The 20539-nt window shown below is 30.9% G+C and overlaps 1 protein-coding gene across 1 annotated transcript in view; it reads left to right on the top strand.

Moving 5' to 3' along the window:
- The window catches only part of LOC118184728 (MFS-type transporter SLC18B1-like), an 86269-nt gene that overhangs the window by 23286 nt on the left and 42444 nt on the right, over window positions 1–20539 (top strand). Inside the window, 8 exon segments of the mRNA XM_035354440.2 lie at window positions 1442–1515; window positions 1600–1747; window positions 3531–3599; window positions 3748–3838; window positions 14292–14434; window positions 17194–17292; window positions 18903–18994; window positions 20186–20281. Coding sequence (XP_035210331.1) covers window positions 1442–1515; window positions 1600–1747; window positions 3531–3599; window positions 3748–3838; window positions 14292–14434; window positions 17194–17292; window positions 18903–18994; window positions 20186–20281 — 812 coding nt within the window.

The raw sequence follows: 20539 nt of genomic DNA, 5'->3' as shown, positions 1-20539 counted from the left end.
AATTATACTGATGCATTGTCAGGTGTTTTCATTCCCAATCAAAAAAGCATACTGATTAAGCAAAATGTTCCAAAAGCACTGTTGAAAATGCTTATAGTTTTGAAATAGTTAAAATGAGTCACGTGAAAATTTTCCTTACATATTAACTTGTAATTGTCTAAGTTTATAATTTTATTTGTTTCCTGTTTTACAAAAGCTTTTTTTTAAGAATATTTATTAAATTTTTTGCTCGCATGTGTTATTCCGATGCATTTTATAAAGTATCATATGTTAGTGAAGCTTCGCTTTATTTAATATTTTATAATATTCATGTTTCTAGATGCATATGAAAATCAAATATTAGATAAAGAAAAGTTTTATGTCATATTTTCAAGTAATCTTTATCATTTCAGTTAATTCATTTCAGAATAGTCATTTTTATTAATTACCTAAAAGCTTTTCCTCATAAAGTAATCATGATTAACTGACAGATTTGGTATAGAGAAATAGAATTGTATTTTTGATTTTTAAGTACCATGTAGGAAAACAAAGTATACGAATTCTTTTATAATTGCATTATGTTTGTGTGTGTATATAATGTAATTAAGAATCAATGTGATGTGTGTGTCTGTATATATAAAGAAATTTCTGCCCAGATGGTCTAGTGGTTAGAGGAGCCTGACTGAGATACTGAAGGGCCCGGGTTCGAATCCTGGAGAAGGCATAGATGTAAAATTGTCTGTGGAATATAAAATAGGAGGCAACTTTGGGCCACCTATTAGGTGCCTCAAAAAAAGAGACCACCGATCTAGCCTTAGGAGAGGACGATGCCGGCATAGCCAAGTGCCTGCCGTTAGGGGAAAAACAATTTAAACCAATTTTTCACAAAGACTAAAAACTGAAATTCAAATGAACTTCAAAAAATCCTCTTTTTTAATGATTTTGCCTTGTATTTTTGCGATTTTCCTTTGCTTTGAGGAGGACCAGAATTTTCATGTGAACTACTAAGATTAAAAATCTATTGAAATGGTTCATCAGCTAAGTTTAGATACAGAAAAGCAAGCATTTTGTTTTGGAAGGGGAATTGTAATTAAATTTGCCATACCTCCTCGTGATGACGTTATGTTAAAGTTGATTGCATTCTTCTTCTTTCTTGTTCTTTTATATTCTTTTTTGGTTTTCTTGTGATGGTTTATTTTAAATTTTTACATTTTAAAATAGTTTAAATTCTCTGTTTATATGATTTTTTTAAGTTCATTTGAATTTCAATTTTTGGTCTTTGTGAAAAATTGCTTCTAAATTTCTTTCTTTATATTTTTACTGATAAATGTTCAGTAGCATAATGTGTTACAATTCTTGGAAGGATTATAAATTTTCCTTTTAAAAAGGATTCATGTGTATGTTTTATATATATATGTATATATATGTATAATGTAATTATAATATTCTCATTTATTTTCAGCTTCCTCATGTTGGTGCTAAATTTATGTTTCTTTGTGGAGTTGGATTTTGTGGTGGATGTAATGTGTTATTTGGGTAAGATTTAAAGGTTTATGTTTAGTGGAAATCCCCCCCCCTCATTACTAATGCAAAAATTATAAGCATTTTCATTTTAAATAGATTATTAGACAAAGTCAATGGACAAGTAGAGTTTGCTGTACTTTGTTTCGTCGTACGATCATTTGAAGCATTAGGAGCAGCTGCCTTTTGCACTGCGTCATGCACAATACTCATTGATCAGTTTCCAGATGACATAGGCACAGTATTTGTGAGTGATATATTGTTTCTTACATTCATATTAATTAATTTGAATTTCAAAGTATTAAATCCTATTAATTATAAAAAATGTTAAATTTTTTTTCTTTGAATGGATAAGAAGGGAAAAATGTATTTCATATATATTACTTGTGGTTTAATTTTTAGATTAGGGTTCTTATTTTTTTTTTTTTTTTTTTTTTTTTTTTTTAAATTGAGACCATTTTCATATTTTTACTTCTGGAACATTTTATAAAAGTGGAAGTATTGAGAACTAAAAAGAGCAAAATTAAATCTAATATACATTGTGTAAACAAAAATCCATACCCAATTGTATATTTAAGAAACTGTTGGGTCATATACATTACTTCCAATACAGAAATGGGTACTCTTCTGTTATTGGGACCAGATTAAAAAATATATGTATGCATTTATCCTTGTACATATGGATGTTTGTACATATATGTGTATGAGTATACACACAAACACACATACATATGTACGTACATATATATGTGGATTTATATATATATATATCCATGTGACACAAATTGACTGAGATATTTAGTTTTAAAATTGAACATCTTATTCAGGTGTTGTACTAAAATTGAAAAAGGAAGTATTTGCGTTTGTACTTAACCCATATGTGAAATATCAGTTTAGGAAAATATTTCTGATATTAACAGATTAAGTGACATTCATTTCTATGCAAATTATCATGAAAAGAGAATGTTTTTATAGACAACATAATAGTAACATAATTTTTTCATACAGGAGATCTTAGTCTTGACATCTTATATAATCATTAGTCAAGAAAACACTGGCAGGTTTTCAGTAGTGTCATATTGCTAATTCATAATCTTATTTGCATAAATTAAAAATATGTAATAATCATTTCAATGAAATCATTTTAATGAATTTTTTTGTAATTTTTACATTAGGATTCTGAAGTAGTAAAGCTTGATGAGAATATTATTAATGTATTTCTAATATTTCAAAACATAAAATTATTTATGTGAATATTCTTTCTGCATACCAAATTATAAATTACAAAAAATTAAAAATTAATGAATATTACACACTAGTAAACCGCAAAAGTATATCACTGATTGGCATTGAAGGAAAAAAAAACAACAACCACAAGTCTAATTTATTTATTAACTGAGCTCACCTCTAAAGGCAAATTGTAAATGATATCAAAAATTGCAAAATTTGAAATTAAATATCTTGTTTAATTTTTGTTGTATGGGAGTCAATTCTTTTTTGTTTTATTTATGATGAGAAAACTTTTTTCCTAGGTATGGTAAGATTTTATATGAGTATAACAGTTCCTTTTTATAATGAGTATAACTTTTTATGAGCAAATGTATAACTTATCAGATTTCATATTTTATACAAAATTAGCATAATCAAAACACATAAAAAATGAAACTTTTTTATCATTGAGTGGAAGTATACATTTATGACCAACAGTTTAAAAAATAAAGGATAGATAAGGACTTTTAGGAACACTCTGCATAATTTGAATACTGGGCTCTGGCTTTTCAAATTTCTTTTGCTACTTATATAATTTTTAATGCCATGATGCAATGTAGGAAAACATTTTTTTTAACAAACTGTCTGAATAAATACTATATAAAATCAATAATAATAATTCATATAAAATGGGTGAAATTCTTCAGGGATTTCTTTCATCCTCAGTTCTTTCAACCCATTCATTTGTAATTTTTTCTTTGTGGTATTTATATTATTAAAAGTAGAAATTATTTAATGACTTGTCTTTTCTTTAATCAAAGGGTTTTACCGAAACATGCATTGGAGTTGGAATGAGTATTGGTCCTGCTCTTGGTGGCGCTCTTTATGCTGTATGTGAGAGTATAAATTGTATTGCTTTGTCTGTGACAATTGGTTTACATTTTGTAATATATAATTTTTTAAATAATTTTACAATAAATCTATTTTATGAGAATTATAAATTTTACCTTTTCGATAAATATTAAAATATTTTTATAGGTTGGTGGATTTGGCTTACCATTTTTCACCCTTGGAGGCTTAGTCATGCTTGTAGTTCCTTTATGCTGGTATTTGCTACGAAATGTGAAAGGTATGTTACTACAAAATGTGCCTTGTTGCAAAATGTAGCTCGAGATGAAAATAGCAAAATTAGCAGTATATACAACCTTATGAATATATATATATATATACATTTTTATATATACATAAAATATATACAACCTTAAGGCTATTTATTAAATCCAACATGAATGGAAAAAAGTATGTAAATGTATGAATAAGATGGCATATATTGTTCCATCTGACAGTTTTTACAGTGATTCATTCATAGGCACAGTTAACAAAATTCTACCATTGTCAGCTCATGACACCAGAAGAAATAACCCAAATAATTATCAGAAAACAAATACATTTTTGAACCAGCATCTGCTCTATGATTTTTTTTTAACAACGTGATATTTTGTTGCAGCATCATATTTGTACTTCTGCAGTAAAATATTATTTTATTTTTTGGATTTCCGAACATAATTTTTCACTATGGATGATTCTTTTGCCTTGCAGTAATTTAATTGCAACTCTTCATCATTTGACGACTTCCACATTGATTGTTTCTTCCAGGGAAGGGAGGCAGATTAACAGAAAAAAAATAATAATAAAGAAAAATTTTTTTTTAAAAATATTTTTAAAAAAGATTTTGGATTTTAATGGTAGCCCAAAAGAGTGTGTTAAAAGTTTTTTACGCTCTCTCTTAGCTCGCAATCTACCAGTCTGCTGCTGGTACACTCACTCTTACTAACCCTTTTCTTTTAGTCATTTTAACTTTATTCTTAAGCATGATTTGCTTTGAATTTGTACCATACACAATTCAACAGCAGAATTACATAGAAGCAGCATATGTTTAGAAATCCCAATGCAGTGCTAAGTGGTTTTTTTTTAATGTCTTTCTTTAGTTTACCATAAAAGTGTTCAGTTTCCTTACTAAGATTAAGATGGCTTTACAAAACTTTTTTGTCTTTTGATTATTAACCTTTTGTGTGTTTTGTTTATTTATTAAATATCACATTCTTGGGACTAATGCCACATAAAATTCGATTTAACAGCAAAATCACAAAATATTTAAGCACAGCATACCTTTAGAATTTCTGATAGACAGTTTCGCACATTGGAGATATTTTTTTCCCAATATGGTGTTGCCGCTGCTTGCTTTCAAATTGTTGAGTATTATTAATAAAAAATTCATTCAAATGTTACAAAATATAGTACAAAGTCCGAGATCCAGATTCGTCGGGACTTCAGTGATTCTGCATTTGAGATTTTTTCAGATATTATATATAGAATCTTTTTAATCATTTACTAGTTTAAAACTAATAAAATGACATGTTGAAATTATAAAATTAAAAATATAAAATCATGATTTATGAAATAATGAAGCATTTATGATCTAAAGGGTAACACAATTTACAAAAAAAGCTTAATATATATATATGTTTACTTTATTAAACATTTCTTTCAGTGTAAGTTGTTTAAGTTACTTTTTTTATGCTAATATTTCCTCTTTCATTCTGTAGACAGACATAATTTCTTATTCAGTTACAAAGCTCCATTGTTCAAGACCTGTAATTTCTGTGTCGAGAATTCCAACTAACTTGTCACTCAAAATTTTTTCGTTTTCAGTAACCTCTCTGTCACTTTCTTCACTATCAGTATTTTCTGGATCTAGAATCATACTACAGATCTCGCTGTCCATTATTTGATTGGTGATTGAGGCATTGTCATCGCAATATCATCTTCCTTTATTACTGCTTCTCCACATTTCTTTACAAAAATCATTAATTGGAAAGTTTCACCTTTGCTTTGCAATATCCGAAAACTTTCACATTCGCGGCTATCATATTCATCATCCTCACCATGAAATATGGCAGCTGACTATAAATTATACCAAACATTTTTTTAAAGTATCTGGAGGTACATCCTCCCACTATCTTGCAATGCTCCATAAAGTAAAATTTTATGCAAAAATTCTTGAATAGTCTGAAAATTCTACTTTATATTTGGATTTCGGAGTCTGCACAATTCCAATATCCATAGGCTAAGAAGCGGATGCACAATTTGGAGGAAAGAATAATACAAACACATTATTTTTCACTAAAACTTTAAGTGAAGTATGAGCCAAACAGTTGTCTACAATTGGGACAGTTTTTGCATCATCAGGTAAACCAACCAAATTTTGCCGAGCCTCGGGTATGAAATGATTTTCAAACCAATCATTCATTAGCATTTGTGTCATCTGTGCTTTTCTATTTGCATGATATATAGCGGAGAAAATCTTTACTCCTTTAAATGCTCGAGGTCGTATATTTTTTCTGATTATGAAAGGTTTACACTTGTGTGTTCCTGCAGTATTTGTGCATGCTAAAATTGTTAGTCTCAGTTTCGAATCCGACACCAGTTGCAGCCTTTTCTATAGAGGCTGCCAAGGTATTTTGTGGCACATATTGCCAGAAAAGACCAGTTTCATCAGCATTGTAAATTTGTTCTGGAGATAATTTTCAACTGTTCATGAGTTTAATGAATTCATTTGCAAATACTATGAGGGAACATAGCCTACCTCACAGTGTCCAGAGGGGTGTTTACTGGGTGATCAGTGTTGGTATATTTCAAGAGATTCTCCAAGTTCACACACGATGTTACGTTTTATTACAGTGATTAAACACAATACATAACATTATATACATATTCAAGAACGGGGGTACAAGATTTTAGCGCTTTCGGCACTTCAAGATACGTGTCTGCCCACGATGAGTTACAAGGCCTAACTCTTTTGGCGCATCAACGCCACCTATAGTATCTCACTTCATAACATACATTTTCAGTATCAGCTGAAGCGTTTACCCCAAAATTCTTAATTGCTTTATAACATGGTGATTTTTAAATTTGGTTAACCAACCTGACGAATATGTGCACTCACTTTTTAAGTTCATTTCTAAGTGAAATATTTTAGCTTGAGCTATTAATATTGAACCATCAATGGCTGGCATGGCTGCGATGCTGTCTTACCCATTCAGTCATCACTTTGTCATGATCTTCACTTTGAAGATAACAAATAATTTTTCTATTATTCATTGCGAGTGGGGTGTGGAATCCACAAAAAATTCAGAAACTTCCTTTTTCTGTTTTCTGATGTCATATACTTCCATTGTTATACTCCTCGCATAATTTTGCATATGCCTTTATCCAAGTTTTTCCAGCAATTCCGCTTTTTGTTTAATAGACATCGAAACATGCTTGTAGAAACTCTTTTTGACATAATCGAAAGTTCAAATTTTAATTTTCGTAAAATTTCTCTAATAAAAACAGCCTGGAAAAAATAATAAGCTCGGTCAAATTAGGAAGTTAAGGAACAGCTCATACTGCTATATTAATTAAAATTCTATGGGAATCATTAAAGTATAATTTTAGCCTAGCTTAATAGCTTCTGCTATTATTGGCTATGTTTCATGAGATTGGCAATAAAAGGCAAGTTGTTCCGCTAAATTTTGTCTTGCTTTTATTGTGCATTGAGACAATTAAGCCTGAATTCTATTTAATTATTTATTATTCAGTCAAAAGTCTTTAATCCGGACTTGTCGGGACTTCAGCGATTCCGGATTATAGATCATCAGTTTAAATCTGGTAAGATGGCATGCAGAAATTATAAATATAAAAATATGAAACCATAATTTATGAAATAAAGAACAATTATGATCTAAAGGGTATCAAAATGTACAAAAAAAAGTTTAATATTTATTTGTTTACTTTATTAAACATTTCTTTCAATGTAAGTTGTTTAAGTTGTTTCGTTTTATGTGATAATACTTTCTCTTTAATTCTATAAACAGACAGTTACAAAGTTCCATTGTTCAAGTCCTATAATTTCTGTGTCGAGTATTCTGACTAATTGGTCAATCAAAATTTTTTCGTTTTCAATAACCTCTGTGTCACTTTCTTCACTATGGGAAGCGAATTATAATGACGAGGAATTTGATTTAAATCATATCAAAGACGGAGTACATCGAGATGAAATACTACATTTAGTAAGGAATTATAAGCCAAATAAAATAAAAACATATGCCCTGAAGATAAGGATAGTGCTGACTGACCAACTTCCAGTTGATTGCGCGCCGCGACGCCCCCCCCCCCCCGCTGCCGCCGCCGCACAGCAGCGTGAAATTGATAAATAGATTTCAGAAGGGTTAGAGAAACAAAGGGTATGCCTTTATCCATTTTTTGCAGCAATTCCACTTTTTGTTTGATGGACATCGAAACATACTTTCGCTTTCTAGATCCTCTGGCAGCTCCAGCATTGGAAATTCTATTTGACATAATCGAAAGTTCAAGCTTACTTTTATAAAAATGCTCTAACAGTCTGCAAAATATAATAAACCGGATCCAATTCGAAGATTAAGGAACAACACAATCTACAACATTAACTAAAATAGATAATTAGAGCTTAGCTTATACCGTACGTTATACATTAAACGCGCACGCATAAATGAATTATGCACATGCACAAACGCCTATGCGCATGTGTGATGCGTTGATGCATGCGCAGAAAGTTGGTAGTTTTAAGGTCCGGATTATAGATCATTCCGGATTAACGACTTTTGACTGTACTATTTCTTGCACGTGCTTAAGGCATCCGAATTCTGATTAAAAAAATTCCCACATAAAATAAAGACTTATTGAGGGCCGGTGCTAGATATCTTACCGCCTGATGCAGTCTCTGCGGGTCCTAAACTCTGCTATCAAGCGCCTAAGTTCTAAATTTTTACCCCCCCCTAAATTTTGGATCTCAATGCTTTCTCTAAATTTTAAAATTTTTTTCATCCCTTAATTTTGTTGCTTCTTTAAATTCTTTAAATTCTTCTGCCTAATGCAGCCATGCGAGCTCTGGCGTCGGTTCTAGGTTTTTGTGAAAAATAAATCAGTTGTTCTTAATTTAAATAGCACTAAATGTAATCTTTTGGCGTATGAGTATCATTAACAAAATCTATTTTTAGCATATAAAAAGAGAGTTTTATTAAATTTTTTCTCACCAACATTTCTTAACGCATTTACCTTAACTCCGTAATCATATCCAAGCATAATGTCAACATAAAAGGTTACCATACTCTTTGTTATTAAATTAAAAAAAAATTAAAGTTGTTTGGTCATCGCTGATTGAGTCATTACTCAAATTGTCATGTGTTGATAAACATGATGAAAGCGAAATATAATAAATAATGATTTGCCAGGTTGGCGTCAGGGATATAAAATAGTAGTAGATGTAAAATTAATGATGTTTGTATGTAGAATGTTTCAGCTTTTGAAATATATGCCAAGCAGATACACAGCCAAATTATTGATGACACAGATTTATGCTAAATTATTGTTTCTTCAGTAATGAGGTATTTATTTAGTGAAGTGAAATTAAGAATCTAGACTCTCCACATGGTTTATTATAGGGAAAAAATCAAATGCGCATGCATAAAACATACAAAAAAAGTCTTTGTTGGTTGTTTAGAAGACTGGATTTTAGATCATTCTGGATATTGGACATCCAGATCTCAGACTTCGTACTGTTGTAGATAATAAAACAAATTCAAAATTCCATATTCGGGTATCCAGGTGACCATGTTTGAATGGAGGACTATGTTATTTAAAATTTGATGGCTCTATGTATTGTTGTTTTTTCACAATGTGAAAAACATGCATATATTCATTCAGATTCTTCATTATTAAATTTCTTTAAATATAATACAGGGCAATAATATTTGGTGGCAACAATTTTAAAAATGATTAAATGCAGAAGCCTTTTCGAGACTAATATCACATTCAAGACTAATGTCCCTTTTGGGCTAACAATTTAAAAAAAAAAAAAAAACTGAAAATCCTAAACAAAGATTACTCGTTCAATGGTCTTTCTGTTCATGTAAGACTGTAAATTGCATCTCTAACATATGTAATTTTTTTTTTATTTCTCTTCATTTCAACATAAAATATTTAAAGTAGTATGCAAAGTTGTTGTTGTAAAGCATTTTTATAGCCTCGAAATTTTGCAATAAAATAAATAAAAGTAGAGAGCAAAATGATTCCTCTAACCTTGTATCCAGCACAGTTTCAAGCAAGATCATGGCTAATTAACTTGTAATCCAAAGAAAATTGTAGACAGGAATTGTAGCTGAAACACATTTTTATTCATACAAAGAAAATAGATTAAGAATTGTTAGTATCACCATACAGATAAAAAAAAGGTACTTATGTAATATAGAGTGTCATATCACTGCCTTTTCTTGAAGGCGTGAGAAAAGTAAGTGTAAAGAATAAGCGAGTTATACAATTAACTCCTTTGCAGGGTTTCCAGTTCATTATGTTTATCGCGCTATTGGCAACAGTCCATCACTATTTGTGTACCAACACCATTATTTGATAGGCAGGATTGCTATTTGCAGCAATTCTGAAATTTCTTAAACACAGGCTTACCTAGTAGTTTGATGAGTAGATCCGCAATCATGTCAGAGCTCCTGCAGTCAGGATCCCGTTTTGTTGAAGTTCATGCAAGTAGTGGTATTTGACGTCTGTATGTTTTGTTCTAAAGCTATTTTTCTCCGTTTGTGATAGTTTGATGCATGACTTGTTATCTTCATAGAGAGTAATCGTCAGATTTTGTTTTAGTCCTAGATCTCTAAGCAAATTTAACATCCATTGTGCTTCTTGTACTGTATTAGCTGCTGCAATATATTCTGCTTCAGTTGAAGATAGTGCAATGCAGTTTTGCTGTTTGCTACTCTATGAAATGCAGTTATTTTCTAGTTTAAATATGTATCCGCTAATGGATTTTCTTATTGTTCTGTCATTTGCCCAATCTGCATCTGAATATGCAGTTAGTATAGGTTCTTGAATTTTGTTAAAGTCTTTAGTTGTGTATAAGTATCGAATGACTTCCTTGACAGCATTCCAATCTATGTTCCAACTTTTTTTCGCTTCTTCTACACAGTAGATTGACGGCGCATGCTATATCTGGTCTGCTGATTGTTGCAGTGTATAATAATGCCTCTACTTCTTGTCTGAAGTCTGTGTTATCCTCTAAAACAGTGATTCCCAACCGGTGGTTCGCGAAAATAATATTGTAATGGCGGATTTTTTAAAACGCCATTAAAATCAAAAGAAAAAAAATTAAAGAACACACCCACTGTAAAACAGATTGTTCACTGCCTGTTTGTTAAGAAATCTATAATAAATTTCAATATTTTAATTTCTTTTTTCCTTATTTGTTTTTAAAAATTGCTTCATCAATATCAAATTATATCAACAATTTTATATATTATAATTTATTCCTCTTATTCAAGTAATCAAATACTATTCTCTTTTTATTACATTTATTTATATTTAAAACATTTTATCAATGTGATTAGAATCATGTTCTGCTTTATATTTAAAATGATTGCAGCAGTTTTCTCTTCTATGTAATATTTTTTTTTTACCAAACAATTGGAAATAAATATCAAATTAAGACAATTTACTACAGATTTTAGAATTAGATACTTGTTCACAACCGGGAACTGGGAGAGTAGTGTTGTAGTAACTGTCTATTTTGTCTGTCGACGTTCATACATAAGCTTAGCACTTGTAAAGCTTGAGTGATAGTGATACTATGACTGTCAAGTTCTGATGTAAATGATTTAATAATTATTAATTTAATTATTTTTATTATGGATTGATGGTTAAAAAGGGTTGTTTAGAAATGAGACATGATAATCCAGATGATAGTACTGAAAGCTGTAGTGAGGTACCGTTTCACCAGACGAAAAACAAAGGAAATAATGATAGAAAAGGGAAAAAGCAAAAATATGACAGTGACTATCTACGATTGGGTTTTCATTTTACTGGGGATGAGTCGGAACCTAAACTGCTTTGTGTTATATGTAACGAAGTTCTTGCCAACAGCAGTTTAAAACCATCACTTCTTCGTAGACATATTGAAAAAAAAAAACATCCGACACACAAAGATAAACCTCTTGAATATTTCAAAAGAAAATTAGCAGATATGAAAAAGTGTAGCCTTTCTTCTTTCTTGACTTCAAACAAAGATAGTAAAATGGCCCTTGAAGCATCATTTCGAGTAAGTTATAGAATTGCAAGATCTGGACAAGCACATACAATAGCAGAAAATTTAATTGGACCATGTGCGAAAGATATCGCCAAATGTATGCTTGGGGAAAAGGCAGCAAAGAAAATTGAGCTAGTTCCCTTATCAAACAACACGGTGTCGCGTAGAATTAATGACTAATTCAACTTAATGAATCGACTTATGTAACAAATGCCGCCTACTACCAAGACTTGCTTGTCTACGTTAGATATCATTTTACGAATATTGTTCAAGAAGATGTACTATTTGCAAAACCTTTGAAAACCTGCACAACTGGAGAAGCGATTTTCGATATGAACAATGGGTATTTTGAAAAGAATGGAATAAGCTGGTCTTATTGTGTGGGTGTGTGTACAGATGGTGCAAAATCAATGACAAGAAAATTATCTGGTTTTGTGGCACGAGTGAAGAAGATCTACGAGAAAATCCAATGAACTCGTTGTATTCATAGACAAGCTTTAGTATGTAAGTGTATTCCTGCAGAGTTATCTACTACTTTAAGCAGTCCCGAATCTAGCGGGGGGGGGCCGGTTTCTTGCCTCGGGCGGCAACTTTTTTGGGCAGCAAATTCAAATATAACGCTGGATCGTATTTGATACTTTGTTCTCTAAAACAGCTCTCTAATTTTAATACAATGTTAGTAGTTTTAAGGCCATGTTTAAAAGCCTCTTTTAAGAAGATTTGTAATTAAATACTAAGAACCCTTTGAAAGGAAAATGAGTTAAAATAAAGTTAAACACAGCCGATTACAACTATAAATATAAGATCAGAAAGAGGCCAGTAGAGGGACTCCAGGCGTCACTGATAGAATCAGACTGTTTCTGTCAGTAACGTCTGGAGTCCTTCTATTGTTTCGTGTCTTGCAGGGGTGTATTCAAATGAGAAATAGAACAGTAGCTTGTTGAAGAATTTGCCTGGTTTCCATGCTGGGAAATGGAGAAGCATTGTAACTATATTCTAAGAGCTAACCCAAAAAATTAACCTTGGGCCATCCTGGAGAAATGAAATAATTCAAATTAATATTCGTCGAGTATATACAAGACACTGTCATTTTGTATTCAAGATGAAGCAAGGCATTTAGATTTTCATGCAGCCAGTCGGCAATTTAGGCTCACCTTTGGTTTGACTCGGAACAGTGGAGAGCATTTTGGATTATTTTTTAGTTTTCAGGTCTCTTCTGTACACTTTTTTTCCTCTTTTTTTTAAGATATGCTTGCTTTTAATAGCCGGCACTATATTTAGCGAGACGCAACCATTTATTTAGGACTGTTGAGTATAATTATGTCAATTCTTATTTATTCTTATTAAGACAATTCAAAATGTATTCGTGACGTTCTGACAGATGCTTTAACTTCTTTTCATGAGATGGCGCCACCTGTCAAATCCAGTTCGTAATCGGAGCAGTAAAGTGACGTCATTTCTCACTCGGACTTCTCGTCAGACAACTGTACACGATGATAGCATGAACTGTGTTCCAAGCTCTGCATTGATCCCTGCAATGTAGTTTTTAATTGTAATTTTAGTACTTAATATATTCTTTTCTTACAGGAGACTGTTTACTCTTATTTTCTTTAGTTATATCATGCATTACGCACACGATCACCAAAAGTGGTGACCTTTTGACTTTTTATACAATTAACTCCTCCCGCGAACAGGCTGGCTGCATGGGCATTTTCATGGTTTCCCCCATGTGTAACATGTATATGAGCCAGTTTCCCTTAGAAAGTCCTCCACGAAGGCATTCCTCCCCTCAGATAGCCCTCGAGGCTTTGCCACAATCACACACACACGCAATTAACTCCTTTGCAGGGTTTTCAGTTCATAATGTTTATCGCGCTGTTGGTGACAGTCCATCACTGTTTGCATACCAACAGTTGTTTGTGGCTGTAGCATGTTTACTGAAATAAAAATTAAGATTTAATTTGCCTCTGCCATTTTTCTATTCATTATGGATCAACATTCTATGCAATCAAAATTCTTGCTGTTCAACATTCTATGTTCTTTGCTATCGGCATGCAATGTTATCTTTTTCACCGTACATATATATTTGGGAGGGTTGAGGAGGGAAGGGAGTTACATAGGTATACATATCTATGTATAACTAATGGTTTGCAGTTTATTGCACAGAAGACTAAACATGAAATGTAACTTATTACTGCACATATGTTATAATCTATAATTAGGTACTAAAATCTCAAGTGCTTGGACTGACTAAGTGTTCATAAATAGTTTTTGTTTATATAATGGAGAGAAATTTAATTTCCATATACTAATAATAAATAAAATTATAATTTAATATTGTTGCTGTTTGGTTTACTTTTGTTATAACTTATTTTTTTAGCTTTAACATATAACATTTTAAACTTTTTGTTTACAGATCCTGAAGGATTAATGAAACCTCCAGTTTCTTACAAAAAGTTATTATCCATGCCACATGTTGTAGTTGTTTGCCTTATTTTAGCAGTTTCATCTCAAGCTCAAGGATTTATAGATCCCACCTTAGAGCCCCATATGCGACAGGTTAGTGTTTTCATATGTCAGTATTTTCTTCAGCAAAATTTTTAGTTGCATGTAAGAATATGAGAAAACTTTTATGAATACTTTCTTATTGCCATCATCTAAACTAGAAGTTTATTAGTTATCATTTATAGGCCAAATTAGGTTAGTGCTCAATTTAATTCATTATAGCTATTTTACTTATTACTTGCAAATAACTGAATGAGTTGTACCATTAAATACTAGTAGTTTTGCCTTAATTTTCATTCTTAGTGACTGTATTCTGCTAGCTGTGTTAAGTACTTTTGTTTTTTTTATGTGTAAAGTGACCATTCTTATTTAGTATTCTCCATAGCATCTTTTTCTTGCAGGTAATCTTTGTGTACTTTATCACATTGTTTTTGGCAACATAAATAGAGATAAATAAAAACAGGCATAAATAGTCTTGCTGACCTTTCATTCATACGAAATATTTTGTAAATTTTGATTTTTCTTATGTCTACTGTTTTATAAGAGTTGTACTTTATAGGAAAGTAATTGATAATGCTAAAATTAATGTATATTTATTGCATGTTTAGTCTTCAAAAAGGGTTTTTCAAATCTAAATTATTTAAATATAGTTGAATATTTTTTTAACTAATGATAATTAATAATACAGTAAAATTTGTTTGGTTAGAATGTGTAGTTTTGTGGTCGTTAAGAAATAAAAAAAACTTTCGTGCACAGATTTTTAAAATTTTATGAGGCAATTTTAAATTAAAATTTTTTTCAGAGTACCAGAGCACATATAGATAAGTGGAAGGGAATTTCATTTATCAATATATGTCTCTTTTTCTCTAATGTACTTAATCTCTCATTTCACTTGTGTTTGAATGGCAACAGTGTAGAAAAATTTTCAATATGAGGGATGCTTATTTCATCTAATTATTGTCTGTACTGAAATGCTGGCTTCCAAAATCTTAGAGTTCAAATAAGTGAAAATTTATTGGAATTTAGTCAGAGCTGTAAGGAGTATGGCAGTAATTCCCAGACGCTGCAAGTCATGCAGTCATGTTTTGTCTTGAGGAAACACAATGTTATAAAACCATCAAAAACACTTTTCTTGAGAATATTATTCACATCTTTAAGAGTATAAAAATTATAATCACTATTCATAGCTACATCATGGGAATTAATATTCGCAGAAGTGACTGCAAGGGGCTATAAGCTGCCTGGGCCAGGACTACGCATAATAGTCATTAAATCATTCTCACTGTTCAAATAGAAGTCTGATCACCATACAGTGCTTGAAATTATCTACTACTAACAGCAGATGCCCAGCTATATGAAAATTCTGGAAAATGTGAACATCAAATATATAAAAATTTCAGATAAATGAGTATATAAAAAATGCAAAAAAGCCAATTAACTGGAAGAAGCAATTTTCTGTCTAAAATAATAAAAATAGTCATTTTATTTGTTATCAGACTGCAAAATGTTCGCTTGTGATATTTTTTCATGTGATATCACCATTGTTTATTCATTGTATATACTTTTCTTGATGCCAGGATCCCATAATACTCCACTGCATAATGTTCCATTTTGGCCATTCCATTTATCCAATTTTAATTATATTTTCAAAATGCAAGGGGAAACAGGTAAATAACAGTTAATATATACTCTTCACAAAATAAATAAATAAATAATAAAAAAAATAAACCTGCTTATCTGAGAATTAATGAGGTTAAATTCTGTTTTTATATATAACCAAGCCAGAGGTCTTATGATTGTGCTGTGATGTCATGCTTATCCATCATTGGCAGTAAATCATATTGTTTGTTTGAAATGTTGTACAATTTTTTGGTATATTTGACCTTTTCATTTACCTGAATGCCGGGTATTCGGGCATTTATTGTATCACTGTTTTCTGCCTTCATTGACAAATTTCTTCACAACATACTGTTTCAATTTACATTCACAGTGTAATGGATGTTTGGAATATTGGATTGTTTTTTGGAATATATATGATTAGTTTTGCTCTGCCACATCAATGCACCAAGTGTTAATAACAGGCACCTCTTTGCTTAGAAGCATTACTTACTAATGAGGATTTTTGTATGTATCATTACACAATGAAGGCAGGAAAAATATCTTATATATTTCCCCTTTTAAAGGGTGACTGCAGCTTTAGGGGACCCAATTTCCAAATCCTGGTGGTGGAGAATCATCATTCACCACATTTTTTAGTTTGGGTGCCACTGTAGAGACAGTAGGTTATTTCGAAGCAGGAGAGATAAAAATTTAGCAATGCTCTCGCTGGGACTCGAATCGCGGACCTCTCTAATTCACGTCAAGTGTGCTGACCACTACATCACAAAGGCATGCTAAGAAGGCGGGAGAAATACCTTATAAATTAAATAAATGTGTTTACTCATGAACAGATATAAATTAAGAATCCTGTAAATATAATAATGGGAAGTCCAATCTATGAATTATGTATTCTGTGCAAAAAATGTCTTCTAATTTTCATCAGATGTAGCTATTTAATCTTATGCTAGTTTATATTCCACTTATCTAATCCGTATTAAATGAAAAAGAATGGTCTGCTGTAAAGTAACCTAAAGTTTATGAATGAAAGTCCAGTTCTTTTTATTTTGATCTTCAGTTTATCAAAAGATGTATAATGTTTTTAAAAAATTCTATTTTTCATCTTCCTTCATTATACTGTTGTAATTGTATTGTTAATTTTTCTTTTTTTGTCTTGAGTAGCATACTGTATCAATTAAATTTTTCTCATTCTACAGTATGGTTTAGATGCTAGCATAGTGGGTTTACTCTTTCTTCTACTGTCGGGTGCATATGCAATATCTTCACCTATTGTAGGATGGGTCAGTGGGAATGTGGTAAGTATTTAAATGCTTCAAGTATATTAATTTGATATTGAAAATACAGTGGATGTTGACACTGCACTATATTAATTTGACCTTTTTTATTTCTAATGTTGTTATTATTTATGCTTTATTATTATATTACAAATATGCTTTTGTTAACTTGGATTTTTCACATAAATTTGTAAATTTTATTTTAATTTATATCAGCAGTGAGAAGTGAGCTATTGAATTTTTGTTAAATTATTAATTAAAATGAGGAAAATGTTTAATATTTTTGCTAAGTAGAATTTTATTGAGACTAAATTTGTCTAATTATGTTGTAGAGACATAAGGATTTTTTTGAAGCCAGAGAGATGAAAAATTAGCTACGCCTTTGCCAAGAATCTAACCGTGCACCTACCAATTATGAGCTGAGCATGCAGACCACTACACCATGAAGGCTCGCTCAGAAGGCAGGAGAAATACCTTATATACTCACCCTTTTAAAGGGCAATTGGGAATTTTAGGGGATCCATTCGTCAAATTCTGGGTGAAGAGAATCATCATCCAACACCCTATTAGTTCAGGTGCCTCTGTAGAGACATTAGGATTTTTTCGAAGCCAGAGAGATGAAAATTTAATAACACTTTTGCCAGAAATCGAACGGATCTCTCAATTACGTGCTGAGCATGCAGACCAACTACTATACCTCAAAGGCTAGCTAAGAAGGCGGGAGAAAGACCTTATGATGTTATTTCTGTTATCACACAAATAAGAAGTTGAAAGATTGCCAGATATGATTTGAACAAGCAATTTCTGTTTAATTTATAGTGCCAATTATTGGCATATGTTGCCTGTCATTGTGCTTCTTCTAACAATTATGTTCTTCACCGTTGAGGTGCCATGCGCTACAATATAACAAGCAGTAAAGTGTCTCATTTACGCCCCTCCGCGTCTGCGAGTGCAATTAGGAGCTGTAACTTGAGAAATAAACAATCTCGTTGTTAGGCGACATGTGCACCATGTTATTTTCATTTTTGCTCGCGTTTTGAGACAAAAGCATCTTGTCGTGCATGGCACATTTTTTTAGCACAAGTGGTTAAAAAAATATTGATTAAAGTTATTAACAATATATATTTTAAATGTTGTGTTATTATTACAAACTGTGTGAATTAAAAATACTCAATACAAACCCTTTGTTTTGAAGTTTCTTTCGGTCTGTGAGCTAACTGACAGCGAAACTGTCATCTTAACAAATTTTATACTGAAGTATAATTTTTTAATATCAATTATTGCAGTATCGGCTATAGAACAAAAGTTTTCTGATACTTTTTTTCAGTATACTATTATTATTTTCTTCTAAATTAGTTCCTCGTGCTAAAAGAAGCTGAAGTATTCTGTGTAAATGTACTGAATTTTGCTACTGGGAAATGCTTTTAAGTAGAGTTTCTTCCCTTCAAAATGTACTTAGCCTTTCGCTGTTTAATTTAAATGTATTGAGCATTTTTCTTATTAGAGAAATTAATGACATATGAAGTATGAATTTTTCCTGTTGCGGGAATTTTATGAATGTTATCTTAGTATATTTTGTTGAAAATGGAAAATTCAGATCCTAATTATATTTATTTTTTGCTTTATTTCAGGAAAATAAGTATCCCCTTATGATAATTGGTTTGATACTTGTCACTATTGCCATGCTTCTGTTGGGCCCTTCCGATATTTTGCCATTACAAGGGTATGATGTAATTAATTTTATAAAACATTTTTTAACTGCAGTTGTTGAATATTAAGTTAAAGTAACTCTCTTTTTTCAATTTTCGCAAAGATTTTATGTAACATGTCATTATTTTTGGCAATTAATTTATTCTGTAACAGAGGCATTTAATTTATTTTTTGATACACATGCTGCATTAATGCTTTTTAAATGAATATTGACCAGTCAGTATTACTGTAATATTATTCTGCTCAATATCGTGGATTTTTACATAGCTTTAAATTATTAAAAAGAATGTTGCTGATTAAATGAGTGTCTAGCATATGATAAACTGTTTTTTCTTGGTAAAATTTCATCTTCTGTTATACAGTTTAAGGGATTATTTTAGATGAAAGGAAATTTAAATTATTACAGTCTAATTTTTATGTATTGTTTTCTTAAATTTGATGTCACTTATGGTATTTGTTATCATAAGTTTGGATCCTAAGTGATAGGCTTAATTAAGATAAAGCATATAAGGGTTATCTGCCAGCAAATATTGCAGGTAACTTTATTATTCTTGACTAGTTTTAAATCATGCACTTTAAATACATGATGCTAGAATCTGAAGATGCTGTTTCATTGCCTGTGATGGCTATAGATCGTGTATACACTATATTATATTCTTTTCTATATGTATTACATTTTCAGTTGTAATAAACTTAAAAATTTCTCATACTGATTTCTACAGATACATATTATTACACTGTTTACTGTTAAAGAGGAGAATGTTCTGTAATAAATATTTCATGATAATGCTTAATTATTAAAAGAAAAAATATTGTGTATTCAGTTTATTTACATTTGGGAAATACTGATTCCTAAAATTATTCATAAATCATGTGTAACACCTTATTAAAATGTTTGTATTCTTTTAACAGATTTTATTATATTTATGTCCTTTTTATTGTGATTTATTTAATACAGCTCATTTCATTACATAACACCTCACTGTAGTAATATCACTCTATTAAAAAGAAAAATAGTGCAAAGTATTAAAAATTCATTTAGATAATAGTGTGATTAATGTGTTATTAGTGTGAGTGTGTTAGGTAATGTTAAGTGTGATTAAGCTCATTTCGTGTAAAACATGCCTTTTGATTAAAAAAAAAAAATTGCATGCTTCAATGTTCAATTTTATTATTGTTCTGAATTGAATGATTTATTGCTTAGGAGTGTATGGCTTTCGATTGTTTCCTTGATTTTGATGGGGTTTTCCTTTGCTGCTGCCTATGTCCCTACATTTGAAAGCATGTTTATTGCAGCTATGTAAGTAATAAGAATTCACATAAGTATATTTCTAATTAATTTTCTCTGATATGCAAGTTTTCTGCAATGATTTTTGTTATTTTACTTTCAGAGTATTAAAGTTAGCTATAAAACATGTGTTAGAAATAACTGTCAGTTAAAGATTTTAATAAACATGGTTGAAAATCTTCATGTAATTAAGTGATGCTTTTACTATGTTTTCGATATGAAGATGAAAACTACAAACCAGATTAAAGAATTAATGGAAGCAAGAACTGT

Source organism: Stegodyphus dumicola, chromosome 9, assembly GCF_044657685.1.
Source record: "Stegodyphus dumicola isolate Sdum_Otavi_A_Nest chromosome 9, ASM4465768v1".
Taxonomy (NCBI): domain Eukaryota; kingdom Metazoa; phylum Arthropoda; class Arachnida; order Araneae; family Eresidae; genus Stegodyphus; species Stegodyphus dumicola.
This window is presented reverse-complemented; position numbering and strand designations above follow the sequence as displayed.